Genomic DNA, 22791 nt, shown 5'->3' on the forward strand with positions numbered 1-22791 from the left:
GTCCTTGCAAATAGCAAGATTTCATTATTTTTTATGGCTGAGTGTGTGTGTGTGTGTGTGTGTGTGTGTGTACCACGTCACAGATGGAACTAGAGAGTATTATGCTAAGCAAAATAAGTTTGTCAGAGAAAGACAACATATGATTTCATTCATATGTGGAATTTAAGAAACAAATGATCATAGGGGAAAGAAGTAGAGAGGCAAACCAAAAAAGACTAATAATTATAGAGATCAAATCAATTATTACCAGAGGGGAAGTGGTCTGGCAGAGGTGTTAAATAGGTGATGGAGATTAAGGAGTACAGTTACTGCAGTGAGCACCAGGCATTGTGTATAGGTGTTAAATCATTCAATTTTACACCTGAAATTAATATTGCACTGTACATTAACTAACTGGAATTTAAATGAAAACTAAGCAAAATTCAGGGATGCCTGGGTGGCTCAGAGGTTTGGCACCTGCCTTTGGCCCAGGGCGTGATACTGGAGTCTCAGGATCGAGTCCTGCATTGGGCTCCCTGCATGGAGACTGCTTCTCCCTCTGCCTGTGTCTCTGCCTCTCTCTCTCTCTCCCTCTGTCTCTCATGAATAAATGAATAAAATCTTTACAAAAACTAAGCAAAAAGTTTTTAAAAATGTAATTTCTGGAAGCTTTTCTATTAGAAGCAGATTCTTAAAGTTACAGGTTATTAGGGAATTGTGTGGGAAATATTATACTGGAACCAGAAAAAATGGTGGGGATCTTCTAGTTGATCTAGGGTCTGCATAAAGCATACTAAGACAATTCCTTTAATAGGTCTAATAATCTAGGTGGTATCAGAGGCTGCTTCTGCCTACCACTGAGAGAAGCAACCCAGTAGCATTTCTGTACCACTGTACACCATGTTCCATTGCAGTGCTCATATGCTAAAAGCAATTTGGCTTCAATGGGACTCAAAGTGAATTATTAATGTGCACTATACCCCAAACCTGAGGCAAGGACTAGCATTAGACTAAGGTGTGTCTTTTTGATCATTCTTCTTTATCTCTTAACCATTTAAATCCCCAACACTGAAAGAGAGAAGAATCCATTTGCACTCTCAAAATCATTTGCATTTGGACTCAATGAGTAGGCCCATTTTTCTAGAGGCAGTTTCTACCAGCTTGAGCTGGTAAATTAAACATTGGTAAATGTTTACCAATTAAAACATTGGTAAATGTTTTAATATACCAATTAAACATTGGTAAATGTTTACCAATTAAAACATTGGTAAATGTTTTAATATAAAATACTACTCTCACTTCAAGTGGAGCAAAAACAGGAACTCTGTCTTCTCAGGGAATTACAAAGCCTGGCTGTTTGGTATTTTTATGCTGGAATGGCAGCACTGTGAGCAACAGACCAGATGATACTTTGTAAACCACAAAACTATAGTCTATGGCACCTAAATCCCAGTTAGAAAGCAGCATGAAAAATCTCTCTGCCAGTTATATACCCCCTGGCAAAGGGGAAAAACATTTTTAAAGCCAAAAAAATTATGGTTTAGTGTGATTCTGAATCATGCAAGTGATCATAGTTTTAGAGCCAGTTATATTTTCTGTAACTTATTTTTAAATGCTTTCATACAGAGAGCTGATATATACATGCACATTAATTTTAATCTATGTTCTAGGGACATTTAGTTAACATATAAAGTGTCTTAATCTGGCATACACACTCAAGAGGTGATTTGTTAACACATTAAACACTCAGAAGTCTTTGCTTCAAAAGCCACTACTCCCAGCAGTTCAGTCACTTTAATGCAGCCTAACACATGTTAAAAATGAATTTTCATTGGTAAAAATGAATGTTATTCAAGATGTGTACTAGCCACAAATGTACTAAATGCTCTTTAGCCCTCACCAGACCTGGGTATAAAATTCCAATGAGCCCTATAGCCTTTACCCTTCAGAAGGAAGCCTTAAACTCAAGATTGAAAACAGGTGGTATGTCCTATCCCTTAAAGGATTTTGTCACCAGACTCTAACAAGAAAGTTAGTTGAATTATGTTGCTATAATATCAGCAACTCTTCCTTGACTAACCTCTCTACAGAAGATACAGCCATGTATCTAAGAATAAAACTAGGACTCCACTGAGATTACAGAACAGGTTGTATGATTGCTTTTGTGTTTGTTTGTTAATAAATGTTTATATGTTTAGGAAAAATGATATTAAAGTGTGTTTCCAGTGTAATAGTCTTATCTAGTTATGAGGCTGTAAGGGAGGCCAAATTATAACTCTTACCTAACTCTGATTAGTAAAGACTACTGGTATCTGCCGAAAAGGGCCTAATAATAGGAAACCACCAAAGTGGATTAGGTCAGTTTGCACCAGAAATATTCCCCTCTGCTTCTAGAAAAATGAAGACTAATTCAAATCCTCTATGTTCTTCATAGCCATATTCTTCTTTCTTCTCTTAGATCACTTACCAATTTTTTCATCTTCCTGTACCATTTTCCTCTCTTCTCTGAAAGCTCTGAGCCAGCGTATCTTCTCCTCCAGCTTTTTGGCAAAGAATAGATGTATCTCCTCAGTTTCCTTGTTGTGAAGCTTGAAGGCATTTTTCATGCTGACATTAAAATCATCATCTCTGCCATCTTCAATGTCAACTACCTCATATTTATCCATGTCAATGCGGCCTTTGTAGTACAGGATGTCTCTTCGGATCAGATCCTATGTAGGAAGGAAGAAAAGGCTTTTTTACTGTAGGGATGTGCAGAGTAGGTGCCATAAGAGTTGGCTCATGGGCTCAGCAAGACGCTAAGACTGCCATTGTTTTGGAGTACCAACAGAGGTTAGTTTGGTCAAATTTAGGCAGGTTAGCTTAGCAGTATGACATTGATAGGTTGGTTAACTAAATGCTCGTAGAGAAAGTCTTTGTCCTACATCCAAAGACCCTGTCTCAGACCCCAGCATCAATCTTTATATGTGTTTGTAAGATACATATATGGGAAAAAGGAAGCAGTAAGCCACACAATCATTGCTAGCATGGGCCTTTTCTTTTCCAAAATATTTGCAAGACTTCTAGAAGGATGAAATAAGCTGGGTGTTTGCCTAAAGTGTACTTGGGAATTTAAGCAGGCTAGTGAGACCTACATATCATAGTGGAGATGAGTGGTAAGAGTATTAAGATGGCCACAGGCTGCTGGCTAGGAATGGTTATATTGAAAGAGCTGAACACTTAGCACTCTAGGGAACTTTGGAGAAGGCCTAGTCTGATAGGAGAAATAGGTGTAGGAGTTAAAAGACTTGACTTTAAAAGTTAAAAGACTTGAATGAATCTCACAAATCTTATTGCATGAGAAAAATAAAAGTTGTAGTTGGATATACAAATATACAAACAGTATAGGCCAGATAGGCAATATACAAACAATATATTGCCTATCTTCTATCATTGCTGTTTTACTCTCTGGTATACAGAATTGGATTAATACTAACTCTCAGTCCATGAGACACTCATCACTAGTCCACACAAGGTACTCTTATTTCTCTATTTATTTACTTACTTATTTTTAATACTATATTAAGCTTGGTGAACCTGCCACCCAATTTAAAAGGTATCATGCTGAACAGACATTTCTCCAAAGAAGACATTCAAAATGGCCAACAGACACATGAGAAAATACTCCACATCACTTGGCATCAGAGAAATACAAATCAAAACCACAATGAGATACCACTTCACACCAGTCAGAAGGCTAAAATGAACAAACAACAAATGTTGGCGAGGATGCAGAGAAAGGGGAACACTCTTACACTGCTGGTAGGAACACAAGCTGGTACACCTACTCTGGAAAACAGTATTGAAGTTCCTCAAAAAGTTAAAAATAGAGCTACCCTATGACCCAGCAATTGCACTGCTAGGTAATTACCCAAAGGATACAAACACAGTGATCTGAAGGGGCACCTGCACCCCTATGTTTATCGCAGTAATGCCCACAATAGCCAAACTATGGAAAGAGCCCTGACGTCCATGGACAGTTGAATGGATAAAGAATGGATAAAGAATGGACTATTAACCATCAAAAAAGAAATTTCACCATTTGCAATGATGTGGATGGAACCAGAGGGTATTATGCTAGGCAAAATAAGTCAATCAGAGAAAGACAATTATATGATTTCACTCATGTGGAATTTAAGAAACAAAACAGATGATCATTGAAGAAAGGAGGAAAAAAGCAAATAAGATGAAATCAGAGAGGGAGACAAACCATCAAAGACTAAGTATAGGAAACAATTTGAGGGTTGGTAGAGGGGAGGTGGGTGGGAAGATGGGGTAAGTAGGTGATAGGCATTAAGGAGGGCATATGATGTATTGAGCACTGGGTGTTTTTTTAAAATATTTTTATTTATTTATTTATTTATGAGAGACACAAAGAGAGAGGCAGAGACATAGGCTGAAGGAAAAGTAGGCTCCCTATAGAGAGCCTAATGTGGGACTCAATCCCAGGACCCTGGGATCAGGCCCTGAGCTGAAGGCAGATGCTCAATCACTGAGCCACCCAGGCATCCCAGCACTGGGTGTTATATGCAACCGATGAATCACTGAATTCTACCTCTGAAACTAATATTATACTGTTGGTTGAATTTAAATAAAATAAAAAATTTTAAACAATTTAAAAAAATAAAAGCTATGATGCCACAGCAACCTTAAATTCCATGCTCATCACTCCTCTGGTTTCTTTTCTATACAGCTTTATCTCATCTATATCTATTCCACTTATATGAGTTTAAAAAACCTACAAAGAAATGCCACATAATGTTTAGGGATGCATACATATGTACAGAAATTATACCAAAAATATGACAATGACACATGCCAAATTCAAGAGCATACAGAGATGAGAATGGGAAAATGGAAGGAAGGAAAAGGAAGGGAAGGAGCAGAGAGTGAGAAGAGGAAGAATGTATTTGTAATGAATTATTTCTTATGTTGGATAATAAGTACATAGGTGCCCATTGTATTATTTTTTGTATCTTTTTGAATGTCAAATAAAAAAAAGGAAAACCAGAGGGATGGATGAAATGACCTGTGAACTTGTGGAATATAAGGTCTGATAGGTAGCTATCTCTCAGAATGGTCTTCCAGTCCCTCCTCCTCTTAGCACTGTCGTTGACTCCTTCCTGAGAGCACATTGTAGAGAGCAAAGTGGAGTCTCTCGTGTCAAGCAGGAGCCTGTGTCAAGCAATTGCACAAGTTAAAGGTACTGCAATTATGAGATATTGCTGGGACCAGCATCAGCTGACACCCCAGAACTGATAATAAGCAGAACCAGAGGAGGTATGCAGGGGCCCAAGACCAATTGAATCCCTTTAAAAGGGGGAGGATTTTGGTAGCAAACTGTCAGACTCCTCAGATATAACCTCTATGTAAGTCTGACCACTTCAAAAATGCAACTGCCACTGAAAGCTCTGATTGATCTCTGAACAGAACTGAGATTCTTCCCTACTTGAACATAATAAGCAGTAAGTGCTGAGAGCTGACCTGGATTGGACTGAGGTCTTATCTCAACTGCATACCCATAGACTAACTTTGAGTTTGGTTCATTAACTTCCTATACTCCTTCTGTTATCCTGTCATGTGGTTTGTCTTATGTCCTGCTCTGTGTGCTGTGTAAGAAGCCAAGTTTAATCATATGGCGAAATATCATTGAGTTTGGAATCCTGAACCTGCTTTATAATTGTGATTAACTTAGCTTTATGATTGAATAAAGCTGACATTGTGGAAAGATTCAACTCATGTGTATACCTTCATAGCATGCTCATGACACACATCTACTGTTGGGACCTGTGGTATGGCTGAGACTGGCCAAGAAGGTCCCATGAGCCACATCCTAATAGATGTCTTCTACTAGCCAAATTATTCTGACCAACTCTACCTCCCTTCTGCTTATATTTGGCCTTTTAGACAATTTCACAGAATCAGAAATGTTCACTAATTTTTATTAACATTATACAGTTTGGTTAAACTATTCCCATTCTGCTGAATTGCCTTGCATGCGTCTGTTCTCAGCTGCAGGCTACTTGCAAAGAATTTGCCTTTGTAAACCTAACTCCTCACACTGGTAAACTGAGCTTTTTGGTATGTCTGGGGAAGGCTGTCTTTAAGAATTTCCAACATTGCTCTATCAATCTCAAACCTCCAGGTTGTGAAATACAGGTGTTGTGGAATTAAACCTCTACATTATGCTTTTCCTTCCATAATAATTATGCATATAAGTAGGTTGTGAGTACAGATGGGTTCTGATCTTCTGGGTGCCCCTGGCATCAAGTTCACAGGAGAGAAAAAGGTCAACTCTATAGAGTAGGCCAATGTTTCTCCAAGCCTGATTCAGAGCCTAGGTTCCTTTTAGCATGCTCGAAATGGACAAGCTCAATCCTGGCCAAAAGGATGGGGTAGTTCCCATGCACTGACTTCCACAATCCTCAGGAATACTTTGAGATATATGCATAAAAAGTGGGCCTTGTCAGTCTAACTACAAAATCAGGACAAGCAAAGGAGAATGGATTGATGTGATCTAGTTTGATCTCATAAAGGCCTGAAACTGGACTTAAAATACTTAATACAAATACACAGAGAACTGGGAAGCCAGGTCTGGATCACATAGCTAATAGGTGGATGCCCATCTAACTAGAATAGGCAGCCTTAACCTCCCACTATTCCTAACTTCAGCTTATGAGACAGAGAAACAGAAAGGCTCCATAGAAATCTGTTTTTTTTTATTTCTTTTCCTGCTTCTATTCTTGCTAGGAACTGCACCCCCACCTCACTTTACACATATGTCTTATAATGCAAGCAGCATATGTCCTCCTTATAAGGGACTGGACTTAATGGTTTTTCTAGAATAGGTAATATCTAAGGAGAGATCAGGTGAGAATGACTAGACAAAGCTATCATGTGCGTATTCTGCACAATAGTAGCTAGGTATCTCAATGCCAAGATCCCCTGGCTCCAAGGAATAATACCTAGGCCCTCATCTTTGTTCAAACTAGTACCTAGAAGACTATGGGGACACATATACCAGACTATCATCCTCAAAACCCCCCCAGACCTTTTTTTAATCCCCCCAACCTTGAACTAAGATGAGACTCCCTCCTTTCCTTTCTGAGTTTCCCAGACACTGTCTGTATCTGCTCTCTCTGTATTTTCAGTAAACTCTGCTTTCACCTCCTGCAGGCTCACATTTTATTTCTATCCTTCATGAAGCCAAGAATGCTCCTGATGGTCCTGCAGGACCCCCTTTGGGTCCTTGAACCCAGCCTGCCAGCATTACCTGTAGCTTCTTTTGACTCTAAGTTGGTGTATTATAATCATTGTCAGCCTTCAAAACCTTTTTGAACAGTAGGTTCAAAACTACTACAGTAGGTTCAAAAGTGGTACTAACTAGTTTCCAAAAACTGGAAAGGATATACATGATCTTAGAGCTAAATTAAAAGCATCAACTGAAACTCCTATTGTTTCTTTAGATATTTAAGGATAACAAGAAACTTGAGAGAATTCTGCCTCTGTGGTAGGGGAACAGGACTAGAGAAATATATCATTAAGGTTCTTCCTTTGCCTACTCTTTCTAGCTCTCCAGAGGGTTGAATGTGAGTTTTCAGGTACCAGATTGGTTATAAAGCCAAGTTTAGGGATGTGATAGAATAGGAATGATTAAGAATGACCTACTGTTCAAAAAACCCCATCAGAAATGGTAGCTAAGGCCACAAAGCAGCATGCAACATGCACAGAAAGAGTGTGAGTTATACAAACTCCTAGCTGCTTAACCTACCAGCTGTGGTCTTGGGCAAGCCATTTTATCTCTCTGAACCTCAATTTTCTCGACTATGAAACTAGACAAGTAATCCTTACCTTGTAAAATGGTTATAAAGCTCAAATCTAAACATGCAGTTTCCAAGTCATGAGGCCAGCCTTATCTGATAAATGTGGTGCTGAGCTTTCTTGGTCCCAGACTAATTTTTTGTAGGCTTTTAAAACTCCTTTAATGAACCTAAAAATCTCACTGCCTCCTTTAGTACATTTAAACTTTCAAAATAAGTTAAATATTGTGACAAAAATAAATCAAAGCAAAAGTAACTGAATATTTTAAAATTTACATAGCTAGTTCTATGTCCTTGGAAATTCCATATACCTTTTCAGGGAGGCAGTGGTCACACATCTATACTTAGGCTCACACTAATATGTTCTCTACGCCTCAACAATGCTTTCTATTCCAATCATTCTAGCCTTCAAAGTCAAATTTACACATTCTTCCTCCTCAAAGAAGTCTTTCCTGACTGCATCTTCTACCTCAAGTCATTGCAGTTTCCCTTTTCTGAATGCTAGCACTGATAATGAAGACCATTACACAATTTATACTCAGTCACCACACTGCTGAGTTACATTAGTTCTGTTTCACAGCTTATAGTCTATCTTCAGTCTACTGAAGCTGTGCCCAGTAGTGCACCTTCCTTGCTCCTGCCTTACTCTGGGGCTGTCCAGGGAAAGACAGCTGGCAAAGCCTCAGAAGTTTCTCTGCTCAGCTTCTGCACATGGCAAGGGGACAAAGTCCTCTAGAGCCCTGGTTGCCTGAGGTCCTTTTAGGACCAAGCTGCCCAAATGCCACTTGGTAATGGTGGTCTAAGTGCTTTCATAGGGACACGGTGAATAGGTACTCACCACAGATGCTATTTAGGTCATCACAAGTTCCCTGCATACATGGGTTAGTTTCTAATAGCATGCTAACCTTCTTCCTTTTTTCTTCCATTCACCCAATTTGGAGGATATTAAGGGAACTAGTGCTTCTCCAGAAGGTCCCTAGCAGTCTGCAGACAAGCACTGAGCCTAGCCAGGGATCCAGCAAGGAGCCTACTCCAGTTTCTGACATTGCATAATTCAAACATCTGGGAGATAATTGAATTTGGCCTTACTGGGTAGTCATGGGGTTTATTATTATTTTTATTTTTTTTATTGGAGTTCGATTTGCCAACATATAGTATAACACCCAGTGCTCATCCCATCAAGTGACCCCTCAGTGCCCGTCACCCAGTCACCCCATCCCCCCACCCACCTACCCTTCCACTACTCCTTATTCATTTCCCAGAGTTAGGAATCTGTCATGTTAAAGGGGAAAAGAGAGAAAATGAGTGGGAAATATCAGAGAAGGTGACAGAACATGAGAGTCAGTTATTAAGACACTGTAAAACATTCTGTATAAATGACAGATGCTGCAATCTGGGGGAATGTAACTCTTAAGGACTGCAGCCTGTCTCACTCCCTAGTCAGTAAAGTCTTTCCTCTTTATTTTTTTTAAGATTTGTTTATTTATTTATGATAGACATACAGAGAAAGAGAGGCAGAGACACAGGACGAGGGAGAAGCAGGCTCCATGCCGGGAGCCCGATGCGGGACTCGATCCCGGGACTCCAGGATTGCGCCCTGGGCCAAAGGCAGGCGCCAAACTGCTGAGCCACCCAGGGATCCCCAAGTCTTTCCTCTTTAAAGAGGCGCCCTAGTTACTGCCCACTCCTAGCCTTGAGCACCATGAGTTTTCTCTCCAGAGCCTGAGAAAGGCACATGGGGCTAGGACTGGGCTTATGTTTCTCATTGTTGCATTCCAGCATCTAGAGTACCTTCATAATAACAAAATAATAAGAGGACGTCCGGGTGGCTCAGCAGTTGAGCATCTGCCTTCGGCTCAGGGCGTGATCCCTGGGTTCTGGGATCGAATCCAGCATTGAGCTCCCTGCAGGGAGCCTGCTTCTCCCTCTGCCTATGTCTCTGCCTTCTCTGTGTCCCTCATGAATAAAATAAACAAAAAAATAATAACAGCAACAACAATGGCAACAGTTGACTCTTAGCATTTATCATATGCTAGGCACTATTCCAAATGCTTTGGATTTCTGCCCACCCAGCTTTATTGAGGTATAATTGACAAATAAAGATTATATATATTTAAAGCATATAATGTGATATTTGATATATGTATACATTGTGAAATCATCACCACAATCAAGATAATTAGCATATATATCATCTCACACGGTTACTTATTTTTGTGATGAGAACACTTAAGTTCTAATTTCTTAGCAAATTTCAAGTATACAATACAGTATTGTTAGCTATTGGCATCATATTGTGCATTTGCTCTCCAAAACTTATTCATTTTGCATAATGAAAAGTTTTCACCCTTTAACCAATATCTCTCCATTTCCCCAAATCCCCACCAGTCCTTGGAAACCACCATTCTATTCTTTGCCTTTATGACTTCAACTGATTTAGATTCCACAAGAAAGTGAAATCATATGGTATTTGCCTTTCTCTTTTATTTTATTTAGCATAATGTCCTCCAGGTTCATCCATATTGTCACAAATGACAGGAGCTACTCTTTTTTTTAAGGCTGAATAATATTCCACAGTGTGTGTATGTCTGTGTGTGCATGAATGTATGTGTTGTGTGTCACATTTTCTTTATGCATTCATCCCTTGGCAGCTAAATGCTTTGCATTTATTAACTTAAATAATCTTCCCAACAATCCTACAAGGTAGGTACCTTTATAATACCATTTTATGAGGAATTATAGACATAGAACACTTAAGAATCTTACTCAGGAAGAAAAGCTATCAAATGGTTGAGTTGGGCTTTGAATCCAGACTATCTGGCTCTAAAATCTGTGCTTGTTTAACCACTGTATATACTGTCTCCCAATAAAGATTTGCTGAATGAATGAATAGTAACACCAAATATACAGCAATAAAATCCATTGCTAACATTTACTAAGTACTTACTGTGTCCAGGCACTGCAACTGTATTGTTTCATTTAACTCTCACAACCTCTCTTCTATGTAGATACCATTATGATTTCCATTTTGCAAATGAGATGATTTTAGACACAGAAAATTTCCCCACGGTCACATAGCTCATGGAAAAAAAGGTAATTGGTGGCCTTTTGTCTGGCCCTAGAAGCCATGCTCTTAACACTATACTTCACTGTTTCCCACTACTTAAGGTATTCCTCCTCAAAGCCTCCAGAAATAAATTCTATCATCAGCCTGATTTGGTACTGAGGAAAATAAGGACATGACCTTGACCTTAAAAAAACTGGTTCAAGGTTAGAGATAGTAGAGTCTAGGACTCAGGTGTTCTGGTTTCAAATCCCCATCTCTTTTCTGCTCCATCCCCAATCTCTGTTGGTATTGTTGCATTTCTGAGTCCCAAATGGTACATCCTCCAAGTCTGGGCCATTAATGCAAGAAAAAATGGCACAAAAGCCCAAAGTTCCTGGAATAGGAGAAGTTTTCTCTCCAGCATTATTATACTCTATTTAGTTCCTGATCCTCCCAGAATACAATTAAACCAACATAAATAACTAGTAGTTGTGACACATAGGACAACAGAGTATGTCTAGACTGGTATAATTAAAAACAAAGGATACAGGGAAAAAGCTGTTTGGGACAACTTCAGAGCTGTAGAAACATTAGTGGGTGACTGAGGAGAGAGGAAAGGGGATCTCCACTCTTCCTCAGAAAAAAAGGAAAGGAAAAAAAAGGAAAAATTTTCCAAATCAGCAAAATAATTTCCAGTGTAATCATCTCAGGAAGAAAATAACAAAACACATATATAACTAAAATAACAGGGCAATGAGATGCATAGTAGAGACAGCCTTCGTGGGAGACAAGAAGAAAGAGAACAAAGAGTCTTATTCTAGATTTTTTTAAAAGAAAATTGACAAAGAGGGAAATCAGCAAAAGTTTAAGAATGGATCACAAAATTAGAAGCCACTGGCATCTTTTCCCATCTACTATAATAACTACCTCATTGGGAATTGGGAATGATGGAGAGGGAGGGGCTGATGTTCCTGAGGTGCCCATCTCCCTCAGGAAAGAAGAGTTTGGGGTTACCTTCTTGCAGAGGACCATCTGGTGGTCAAACAGGAAGAAGACCCGCTGCTGGTTACGGCCATAGGGCTGGTAGATCCAGGCCATTTCCCCAGTGTAGATCAGCTCCGAGCTCCTGTCTAGGATGTCCTCACCCTGGGAAGAACATGTGATAGTGAGAGGCAGCCAGGCAGAAGGGATTGCCCTGTCACCTGCCTGGAAGCACCTAAAGCTGGGTATATACTGGGGCAGGAGGAGTACAGAAAAGGCCAGGTGGGGAAAGAAGGATAGAGAGGACTCCTTGGAATCCTTAAAAGGCTCTGTGAGCTGGAAAGACTCATGGTCTTGTTTACTCTCAGGCCAAATGAACCCTACCAGCACCAAGGCTAATTCTGGTTCTATGAGGTTCATTCTTATATTCATTCTCATTCTCTCTCTCTCTCTCTCCCCCTTCCTCACTTTTCTCTATGATTTTTCTCTTTCTGTATCAGTCCTTCATCCCATATCTCATCTCTTAGTCCCTTTTTTATACCTGAAGAGTAAACCCAAGCAAATAATAGAAGTCTCTCAGCTTCCCAAATGAGTAAAAAGGGGGACAGGGGAGAGCAAGAAGGAGATAATGATTGAGGGAGAAAAAGAGAATATATTCACTCTCTTGAATTTTTTCTTCTCATCTCAGTTCACTAAAATATATTGATTAAATAGGAAACTTCACAACTACATGATTCTTTGGTCTGTAATTCATAGCCTGAGACTACTTCCTCTCCTTGCTACATAGTCAGACAGAAAAAAGGACGAACATATCTGACTAGCTAATTCAATTCTACAGAGTTACCAAGGCCTCCTTTTCACAGTAACTCTGCTAGGTCACAGATATGTGGGAATGTATGTCATATGCCGAGCCAGACTTGGCCCCTGTTCTCAAGGAGCTTATGGTTAGTGGAGGAAACTAATGTAGGTGTGCACAAAATTCATGGAACAGGAGGCAAACCACACCAAAGCTCTGGGCACAGGGCTGTGTGTTCCAGAATCTATATGAAGATAGAGATAAAAATCAGTGGTCTAAGACTCAGGAGAATTAAAATTAGCACCTATAGGGGTGCCTGGGTGGCTCAGTCAGTTGAGCATCTGACTCCTAATTTTGGCTCAGATCATGTTCTCAGGGCTGTAAGACTGGGTCCCGTGTTGTAAGTCTGCTTGAGATTCTCTCTCTCCCTCTGCCACCCCTCTCCTCCTCTCTAAAAAATATATTAGCACCTATATGCATGAGACATTGTGCTATATACTTTCACTCTATCTCTTCTGAGACACACAAGAATACTGGGAGGTAGATAGTCTTACTCTCATTTTATAGCGCAAGGTAGAGAGATGTCAAATGATCAGCTAAGATCATCCAGCTCATTATATTGATATCCATAACAAAGACCCAATTCTGTGGCTCCAGAAAGTATACTCACTCTTGCCACTACATTATGTTGTCTCTAGGCTAGTCGGTCCCTTCCTTTCTCTGGGTCTCAGTTTTTCCAGATGTTATTTTAATTTTAAATTTTTTTATTGGAGTTCAATTTGCCAGCATATAGCATAACATCCAGGACTCATCCAGTCAAGTGCCCCCCTTGTTGCCCATCACCCAGTATCCCCAACCTCCCACTCACTTCCCCTTCCACCTACCCCTTGTTCATTTCCCAGAGTTAGGTGACTCTCAGGTTTTGTCACCCTCACTGATATTTTCACTCATTTTCTCTCCTTTCCCTTTATTCCCTTTAACTAATTTTTATATTCCCCAAATGAATGAGACCATATAATGTTTGTCCTTTTCTGACTGGGTTATTTCACTCAGCGCCAGGCCCTTCCACATCGAAGGAAATAGTGGATATTTGAAGTTTCTAATGGCTGAGTAATACTCCATTGTATACATATACCACATCTTCATTATCCATTCATCTTTCGATGGACACCGAGACTCCTTCCACAGTTTGACTATTGTGGACATTGCTGCTATAAACATTGGGGTGCAGGTGTCCCGGTGCTTCACTGCATCTGTATCTTTTGGATAAATCCCCAGCAGTGCAATTGCTGGGTTGTAGGGCAGATCTATTTTTAACTCTGTGAGGAATCTCCACACAGTTTTCCAGAGTGGCTGCACCAATTCACATTCCCACCAACAGTGCAAGAGGGTTCCCCTTTTTCTGCATCCTCTCCAAAATTTGTGGTTTCCTGCCTTGTTAATTTTCCCCATTCTCACTGGTGTGAGGTGGTATCTCATTGTGGTTTTGATCTGTATTTCCCTGATGGCAAGTGATGAGGAGCATTTTCTCATGTGTGTGTTGGCCATGTCTATGTCTCCCTCTGTGAGATTTCTGTTCATGTCTTTTGCCCATTTCATGATTGGATTGTTTCTTTCTTAGCTGTTGAGTTTAGTAAGTTCTTTATAGATCTTGGAAACTAGCCCTTTATCTGATACGTCATTTGCAAATATCTTCTCCAATTCTGTAGGTTGTCTTTGAGTTTTGTTGACTGTTTCTTCTGCTGTGCAGAGGCTTTTTATCTTGATGAAGTCCCAATAATTCATTTTTGCCTTTGTTTCTCTTGCCTTCATGGATGTCTCTTGCAAGAAGTTGCTGTGGCCAAGTTCAAAAGGTGTTGCCTGTGCTCTCCTCTAGGATTTTGATGGAATCTTGTCTCACATTTAGATCTTTCATCCATTTTGAGTTTATCTTTGTATATGGTATAAGACAATGGTCAAGTTTCATTCTTCTACACGTAGCTGTCCAGTTTTCCCAGCACCATTTATTGAAGAGACTGCCCTATTTCCAGTGGATAGTCTTTCCTGCTTTGTCAAATACTAGTTGACCATAAAGTTGAGGGTCCACTTCTGGATTCTCTATTCTGCTCCATTGATCAATGTGTCTGATTTTGTGCCAGTAACACAATGTCTTCATGACCACAGCTTTGTAATACAACAAGAAATCTGGCACTGTAATGCCCCCAGCTCTGGTTTTCTTTTTAAATATCCCCCTGGCTATTCAGGGTCTTTTCTGATTCCACAAAATCTTAAGGTGATTCGTTCCAACTCTCTGAAGAAAGTCCATGGTATTTTGGTAGGAATTGCATTAAATGTGTAAATTGCCCTGAGTAGCATAAACATTTTCACAATATTAATTCTTCCAATCCATGAGCATGGAATATCTTTCCATCTCTTTGTGTCTTCCTAAATCTCTTTCAGAGGTGTTCTGCAGTTTTTAGGGTATAGATCCTTAACTTCTTTGGTTAGGTTTATTCCTGGCGTTCTTATGCTTTTTGGTGCAATTGTAAATGGGATTGACTCCTTAATTTCTGTTTCTTCAGTCTCATTCTTAGTGTATAGAAAAGCTACTGATTTCTGGGCATTGATTTTGTATCCTGCCAAACTGCTGAATTGCTGCATGAGTTCTAGCAATCTTGGGGTGGAGACTTTTGTTTTTTGTTTTTGTTTTTGTTTTTTCTTTTGGGTTTTCTAAGTACAGTATCATGTCATCTGCAAAGAGGTAGAATTTGACTTCTTCTTTGCCAATTTGAATGTCTTTTATTTCTTTTTGTTGCCTGATTGCTGAGGCTAGGATTTCTAGTACTATGTTGAATAGCAGTGGGGAGAGTAGACATCCCTATCTTGATCCTGATCTAGGGGAAAGGCTCCCAGTGTTTCCCCATTGAGAATGATATTTGCTGTGGACTTTTCATAGATGGCTTTTAAGATGCTGAGGAATGTTCCCTCTATCCCTACACTCTGAAGAGTTTTAATCAGGAATGGATGCTGTCTTTTGTCAAAAGCTTTCTCTGCATCTATTGAGAGGATCATATGGTTCTTGTTTTTTCTCTTGCTGATATGATCAATCACATTGATTGCTTTACAAGTGTTGAACCAGCCTTGCATCCCGGGAATATTTCCCACATGGGCATGATGAATAATCTTCTTAACATACTGTTGGATCCTATTGGCTAGTGTTTGTTGAGAATTTTTGCATCTGTGTTCATCAGGGATACTGGTCTATAATTCTCCTTTTTGGTGGGGTCTTTGGTTTTGCAATGAAGGTGATGCTGGCCTCATAGAACCAGTTTGGAAGTACTCCATCTCTTTCTATCTTTCTGAACAGCTTTAGTAGAATAGGTATGATTTCTTCTTTAAACGTTTGAAACAATTCCCCTGGGAAGCCATCTGGCCCTGTACTTTTGTGTCTTGGAGTTTTTTGATGACTGCTTCAATTTCCTCCCTGATTATTGGCCTGTTCAGATTTTCTATTTCTTCCAGTTCCAGTTTTGGTAGTTTGTGGTTTTCCAGAAATGCGTCTATTTCTTCTAGATTGCCTAATTTATTGGCGTATAGCTGCTCATTATAAGTTTTTAAGATTGTTTGTATTTCCTTGCTATTGATGGTGATCTCTCCTTTCTCATTCATGATTTTATTAATTTGAGTCTTTTCTGTCTTCCTTTTAATAATTCTGGCTAATGGTTTATCTATCTTATTAATTCTTTCAAAGAACCAACTGCTGGTTTTCTTAATCTGTTCCACAGTTCTTCTGGTCTCTATTTCATTGAGTTCTGCTCAAATCTTTATTAACTCTTCTTCTGCTGGGTGTAGGATCTATTTGCTGTTTTTTTCCCCGGTCCTTTAGGTGCAAGTTTAGCTTTTGTATTTGAGTTCTTTCCAGTTTTTTGATGCTTGTATTGTGATGTATTTCTCCCTCAGGACTGCTTTTGCTGTATGCCACAGATTTTGAACAGTTGTATCTTCATTCTCATTAGTTTACATGAGTCTTTTTAATTCTTCCCTAATTTCCTGGTCTACCCTTTCGTCTTTGAGCAGGATGGTCCTTAACCCCCACGTGTTTGAAATTCTTCCAAACTTCTTCTTCTGATTGAATTCTACTTTCAAAGCATATGGTCTGAAAACATGCAGGGGACCATCCCAATATTTGGTATTGGTTTAGAGCTGATTTGTGACCCAGTATGTGGTCTATTCTGGAGAAAGTTCCATATGCACTTGAGAAGAATGTGTATTCAGTTGCATTTGGATGTAAAGTTCTGTAATATATGTGAAATCCATCTGGTCCAGTGTATCATTTAAAGCTCTTGTTTCTTTGAAGATGTTGTGCTTAGAAGTCCTGTCAATTGTAGAAAGTACTATATTCAAGTCACCAAGTAGAAGTGTATTATTATCTAAGTATGTCTTATTAATTGATTGATATCCTTGGCAACTCCCACATTCGGGGCATAAATATTGATGATTGTTAGGTCCTCTTGTTAGATAGATCATTTAAGTATTATATAGTGTCCCTCTTCATCTCTTACTACAGTCTTTGGGATAAACTTTAATTTATCTGGTATAAGGATGGCTACCCCTGCTTTCTTTTGAGGACCATTTGAAGGGTAAATGGTTCTCCAACCTTTTATTTTCAGGCTGTAGGTGTCCTTATGTCTAAAATGAGTCTCTTGTAGACAGCAAATAGATGGGTCTTGATTTTTTATCCAGTCTGAAACCCTACACCTTTTGATGGGATCATAAAGCCCATTCACGTTCAGAGTTACTATTGAAAGATATGAGTTTAGTGTCATCATGATACCTATTCAGTCCCTGTTTTTGTGGATTGTTTCCTTGGACTTCTTCTTTCTTTTACAGGGTCCACCTTAATATTTCTTGCAGAGCCGGTTTGGTGGTCACATATTCTTGCAGTTTCTGCCTATCTTGGAAGTTCTTTATCTCTCCTATTCTGAATGAGAGCCTTGCTGGATAAAGTATTTTTGGCTGCATGTTCTTCTCATATAGGACCCTGAATATATCCTGCCAGCCCTTTCTGGCCTGCCTGGTCTGTGTGGAGAGGTCTGCTGTTATTCTGATACTTCTCCCCATAAATGTTAGGGATCTCTTGTCTCTTGCTGCTTTAAGGATCTTCTCTTTATCTTTGGAATTTGCAAATTTCACTATTAAATGTCGAGGTGTTGAGCGGTTTTTATTGATGTTGGGGGGGGGGTCTGGCTCCTGGATTTGAATGCCTGTTTTCCTTCCCAAGTTAGGGAAGTTCTCAGCTACAGTTTGTTCAAATACAGTTTCTGGACCTCTGTCCCTTTCGGCACCCTCAGGAACCCCAATTAAATGCAGATTTTTCCTTCTCAGGCTGTCCTTTATTTCCCTTATCCTATCCTCATGATCTTTTAATTGTTTTTCTCTTTTTTCCTTAGTTTCCTTCCTTGCTATCAACTTGTATTCTATGTCACTCACTCCTTCTTCTACCTCATTAACCCTCATCATTAGGACCTCCCATTTGGATTGTATCTCATTTAGTTGATTTTTAATATCGGCCTAATTAGATCTAAATTCTGCAGTCATGAAGTCTCTTGAATCCATTTTGCTTTTTTCTAGTGCCACCAGTAGCTTTATAATAGTGCTTCTGAATTGGCTTTCTGACATTGAAGTGAAATCCAAATTTTGTAACTCTGTGGGAGAGAGTACTGTTTCTGATTCTTTCTTTTGTGGTGTTTCCTTCTAGTCATTTTGCTTAGTGTAGAATGGTGAAAAACAAGTTGTACTGGAAAAAGGAGAAAAAGACAGAAAAAAGGGGAAAAAAGAAGAAAGGGGGGAACAAATAGAAAACAAGAAACAAGGGGGTTATCCTCTGATTCTATATACTGTAAATCCCTTGATTTCCCCTGGAACTTTCCTGCACTGCTTGGTCAATAACTTGCTTTTATCCTGTCCTTCTAGCTGGTGCTCTGGGGGTGGGGCCTGCTGTGTTGATTCTCAGGTGTGTGTAGCTGGGGGAGCTGCCCAGCCCCCTGCCAGGGGCAGGGCTCAGTGGGAGCTGTTTTTCCTGAGTCCCCTGCTCAGTCCCAGGTACAAGTTGACACTAGGAGGAACAACAGTGGTGGCGGCCAGCTCTCCAACTCTAGAGTCAGCTCCCATAGCAACTACCAGAGCTGTCAGTCCGCAGGGGCCTGGATGCTTCGGGGGCAGGGAGCGCCGATCTGCACAGGTAGGGGCTGCTCGGCAGCAGGAGCGCCCTTGCTGTCCTGTGTCCTCCTGCTCTCTGCCTGTCCCGGGGGGAGCGCCGGATCCTGGGTTGTGTCCCCGGCACCCTGGGCTCTGGGGCCTGCACCACTGTAATCGTCCTCTGGGGGGCCGGCAGCCCCCTCCATGTAGCTGCCGCCTGAGCTGCCACCTGAGCTGCTCCCGGGGCCTGCCGGGTGTGGGCTCCAGCCCTTTAGGGTGCTAGGCCCGCACTGTGTGGTACGCTCTCCCCTGGGGCACAGTTCCACTGTTAGTGCCCCTGGGAGCCTGAGGGCATCCCTGCCTCTCCTGGGATCCTGCCTGAGCTCCCTACAGGTGCCTTTCCATCCGGGAAGATTTGTAAAGCTCCTGCTTCTCCAGGCCTGGGCTTTCCTGTCCTGGGGGCACCTGCCCCCAGCCTTAGCCCGGATCCTCATGGGGCCCCTCCCCCTTGGATGCGTTTTTATTTCTTTATTTTTTTTCCGTCTTCCTACTTTGATAGAAGCGCAAATTCTTCTCACTGTAGCATTCCAGCTGTTCTCTCTTTAAATCTCAGACCGAATTCATAGGTTTTCAGGATGATTTGAAAGTTATCTAGGAAAGTTGGTGGGAATAGGTGACTTGGGGACCCTACTCTTCCACCATCTTGCCTCTACCAAACTTTTCCAGTTTTTCCAGATGTTAAATGTGGTATATGAGGATGATCTCCAAGGTCCTAGCCCTGATACTCCATGTTAATATCTCGGCCTTGTACCCAAAAGTTTCAAGTCAAGATGAGAGATGGAGATCCCTGCATCTTCCTAGAAATAATCACAACAGCCTAGACATGGCAATGGGCCAAAGAGAGGGGTAGCTGGAAATGGCATTCTTGAGAATACCACTTTTTGCAGTCTATGGGGTGAGAAGGAAAAGGGGAGCTCAGTAGAAATATTTTTTTAATAATATAACCTCAAAAAGAAAGCTCAGAGATACTACTGTGACTTCAGACTCCATTTCAGGGGTACCTTGGAACTTGAGTAACCATTCATTCCTGCGGGGCCCACATACTAACACAGAACTTCTGGGAGCGTAAGCTCTCAGGGTGAGGAATTTGTGTGGGCTTTCCTGTTAGACGCATGGGAAGCTGAGAATGGTACCAGTCTGCCATGTCCCACCCTGAGGCAGGACAGAAATATGTGCCACAGTCCATTTTGAATATGTATAAAGTGAATAAAAGCCATAAAAACAGGCCAATGCCAAAGAAACTTGGCTTTTAGGATAACTTTTAAAGTTATAACCACTGTACCAGTCAGGAACATTCTTATTTTAAGTACTTGGCACACATAACTCCACTAAGAAGGGAAGGAATAGAGGAAGGGGAAGGGGAAAGGGAAGGGGAAGAAGGAAGGGAAGGGAAGGGAAGGGAAGGGAAGGGAAGGGAAGGAAGGGAAGGGAAGGTACGGTACTTTAGCTCTTAAATAGATGCTTTTGCAGGTTTTTGGGTATTACACAAGCAGGCTGTTATGGGAGGGGTACCACCACAATCATATATAGTCAAATTCTTAAACATGAGGAGCAAATTTGGGCTCCTGATAAAAATCTCCAGGGGAAAAAAAGGTTAAAAGGAAGCTGCCAGGTATATAGTCCTTATCCCTTTCTTTCAAGTGGATCTAGTGAGTGTGAAGGGCAGCAATGTGATAGCTCAATCAAACATCAGCATCAGAGAAATTAGAAATATAAATTTCCCTGAAATTATAGTCCATGGGAACAGGCTCTTCTCCCTATTGTTCCACTAAGATGCTCTAATGTATTGATTATTACTTAGAGGTGTGGGTGATACTTTCACTCATCCATGTATTTTTTTAGGAATCCTAGGAGGTAGGACAGAGGAGGTACTTCATGAAGTCCAGTCCTCATAGGGGGGCAGGGAACAGGGATGATAACTGGAGTTGAAAAAAAAAATCCCTGAATATTTATGGAATTAATTGAGGCATGGTCAGGTCTGAATATAATACAAGGCTTCCTACTCTCTAGCAAGATGTTCTGAATTATTGAGTAGGTACCAATTACCTGTATGCTATCAACCCTCAACCATCTTTCACAATTCCTTTTCAAAGGAGATTAAGCTCTGAAGATTTCCCCTATGATTCTTCTTTTTAGTTTGACAAATTAAGCTTAAATTATTATGTAGATGCTTTGAAAACCACCGTATTTGTTCAAACATCTAGGGGAGGGAAAGAAATCATTTTTCTTGATTTGCAAGGCTTGTCCAAAGCAGCCCTCAGCAAGCCGGAAGGACCTCTCTCTGCTTGTGCAACTACTTGGACAGGTAGAACATACAGAGAACCTATACCAGGGAACCAGTGAGGTTTGGCCACTTACGTCAATAGCTAGCAAGCCATGGAGTGGACATATCCTATTGCCTTCTGGGGGGTGGTCCTCTAGCATTCAACAACCTCTAGTCATACTAGGATTTGGATATTCCCCCAAAGGAAGTCTTGCTGCCTTGCTTAGATATGGACTTTACTGCCTTTACTGCCAAAACAAGTCCCTGTAGTATCACAAAGAAAAGAAAATGGGCTGTGGGAAGCAGAAGGTTTAAAGAAGATGTTGTGCAGCAGTGAAAAGAATACCACAGAGAGAACCTGGAAATCAGATTAAAATTTTAGCTTTATGGTCTTGGTAAGGAATAAACTTCTCAGACTTTCACTATCATTATAATGAGTATGTGTGTGTGTACGTGCGCACACGTGCACGCAGGTGTATACATGCACATTTGCATGACCATGGCCAGAATTGTTGATGGGAAGTGTAGTCCCTTAAAAGCCCTGGTGATTGACATTCTAGAAGTCTTGAAGACTAGATATGACAAACATGACACTTTAGGTTTGTCCTCTGAAATGTACCCATCAGGATTCGCTGGAGAAAAGCTTCCAAGAAGACAACTCTTCTAGAGCTAGTAAGTTCCACAGTGACCCCAGAGTCTGAAAAAGGAACCATGAGGAATTTTTCTTCTTACCAAACTAGACAAAGAAGGGCTTCACCAAGCAGCAAGGTGTCAGAGTTGTACATATGGGCTTGGTTGAGATTAGAAGACCAATCAATCATGCTAACAAAGGAGGCAGAGAGTAACTGTTCTCCCATCAATCCTGGCTCAAAATTTCCTTTTTGTTTCCTACCTCCCCATGTCCAGAAAAACATACTTGAAATTCCGTTTTAGGTGCTGAGTCTTTAAATCATAGTTCAGTGCTTTCGAGTTTGGTATTAATGAGACTCCCTGGATAGGCCAAGGAATTTCAAAGTTGTTGGTCCTCTATGACTCCAGCTTCAATGACTGGAAGCCCAGAGGATATAGAGGAATTAGAAGATCTAGGCATTGAGAAGAGGAAAGATGTTCCAGGGAATATGAAGACAACTACTGCTGGGTACCTCCTTTTACAGAGAACCCTGCAGGGGTAGAGAGAAAGGGGCCTGCTAATCAGCCACAATTTCAGAGTGCCTTAGAATTGATGGGCTTGCTAGAGGTGATTTGGTCTAGCCTTCTGCTTCTGATCAGGCAACTAGCCAAAGTAAGCCAGACACAAGGGAAGGAGGAACCATGATTCCCTAATAAGTTTGGGCCAGTGTTGGTTTCCTCTTATGAGCAACAGAATCTCTTAATATAGATGCATTCTTCTCTCTTCATCTCAAACAATCACTGCTGTTTTCTTATGGGGACATTATCCTTCAAATAAGACTAAAAAGTATAGCAAAAACTCAGAATTTTGGTCTTTTCCAGTCATTTACATTAAGAAAGATTAGAAGTAGTAGAAACAAGGAAAGATGATTTTTTTCTAGATTTTGGTAAAATAGCTGTTTGCAAGAATGGTGCTGGGCATCCCAGGTGGCTCAGCAGTTTAGTGCCGCCTTTGGCCCAG

The 22791-nt window shown here is 40.6% G+C and overlaps 1 protein-coding gene across 10 annotated transcripts in view; it reads right to left on the minus strand.

The window, feature by feature from the left end:
* Positions 1-22791, minus strand: part of ARHGEF9 (Cdc42 guanine nucleotide exchange factor 9) — a 211973-nt gene that overhangs the window by 32937 nt on the left and 156245 nt on the right. For all 10 annotated transcript variants that reach the window (XM_049107479.1, XM_049107480.1, XM_025436060.3 and 7 more), the window contains 2 exons: positions 11899-12030; positions 2447-2690 (listed from right to left, as the gene is read on the minus strand). In XM_049107479.1, the coding sequence (XP_048963436.1) occupies positions 2447-2690; positions 11899-12030 (376 nt within the window). The remainder of the gene's footprint in view (positions 1-2446; positions 2691-11898; positions 12031-22791) is intronic.

This window comes from Canis lupus, chromosome X, assembly GCF_003254725.2.
Source record: "Canis lupus dingo isolate Sandy chromosome X, ASM325472v2, whole genome shotgun sequence".
NCBI classification, from domain to species: Eukaryota; Metazoa; Chordata; class Mammalia; order Carnivora; family Canidae; genus Canis; species Canis lupus.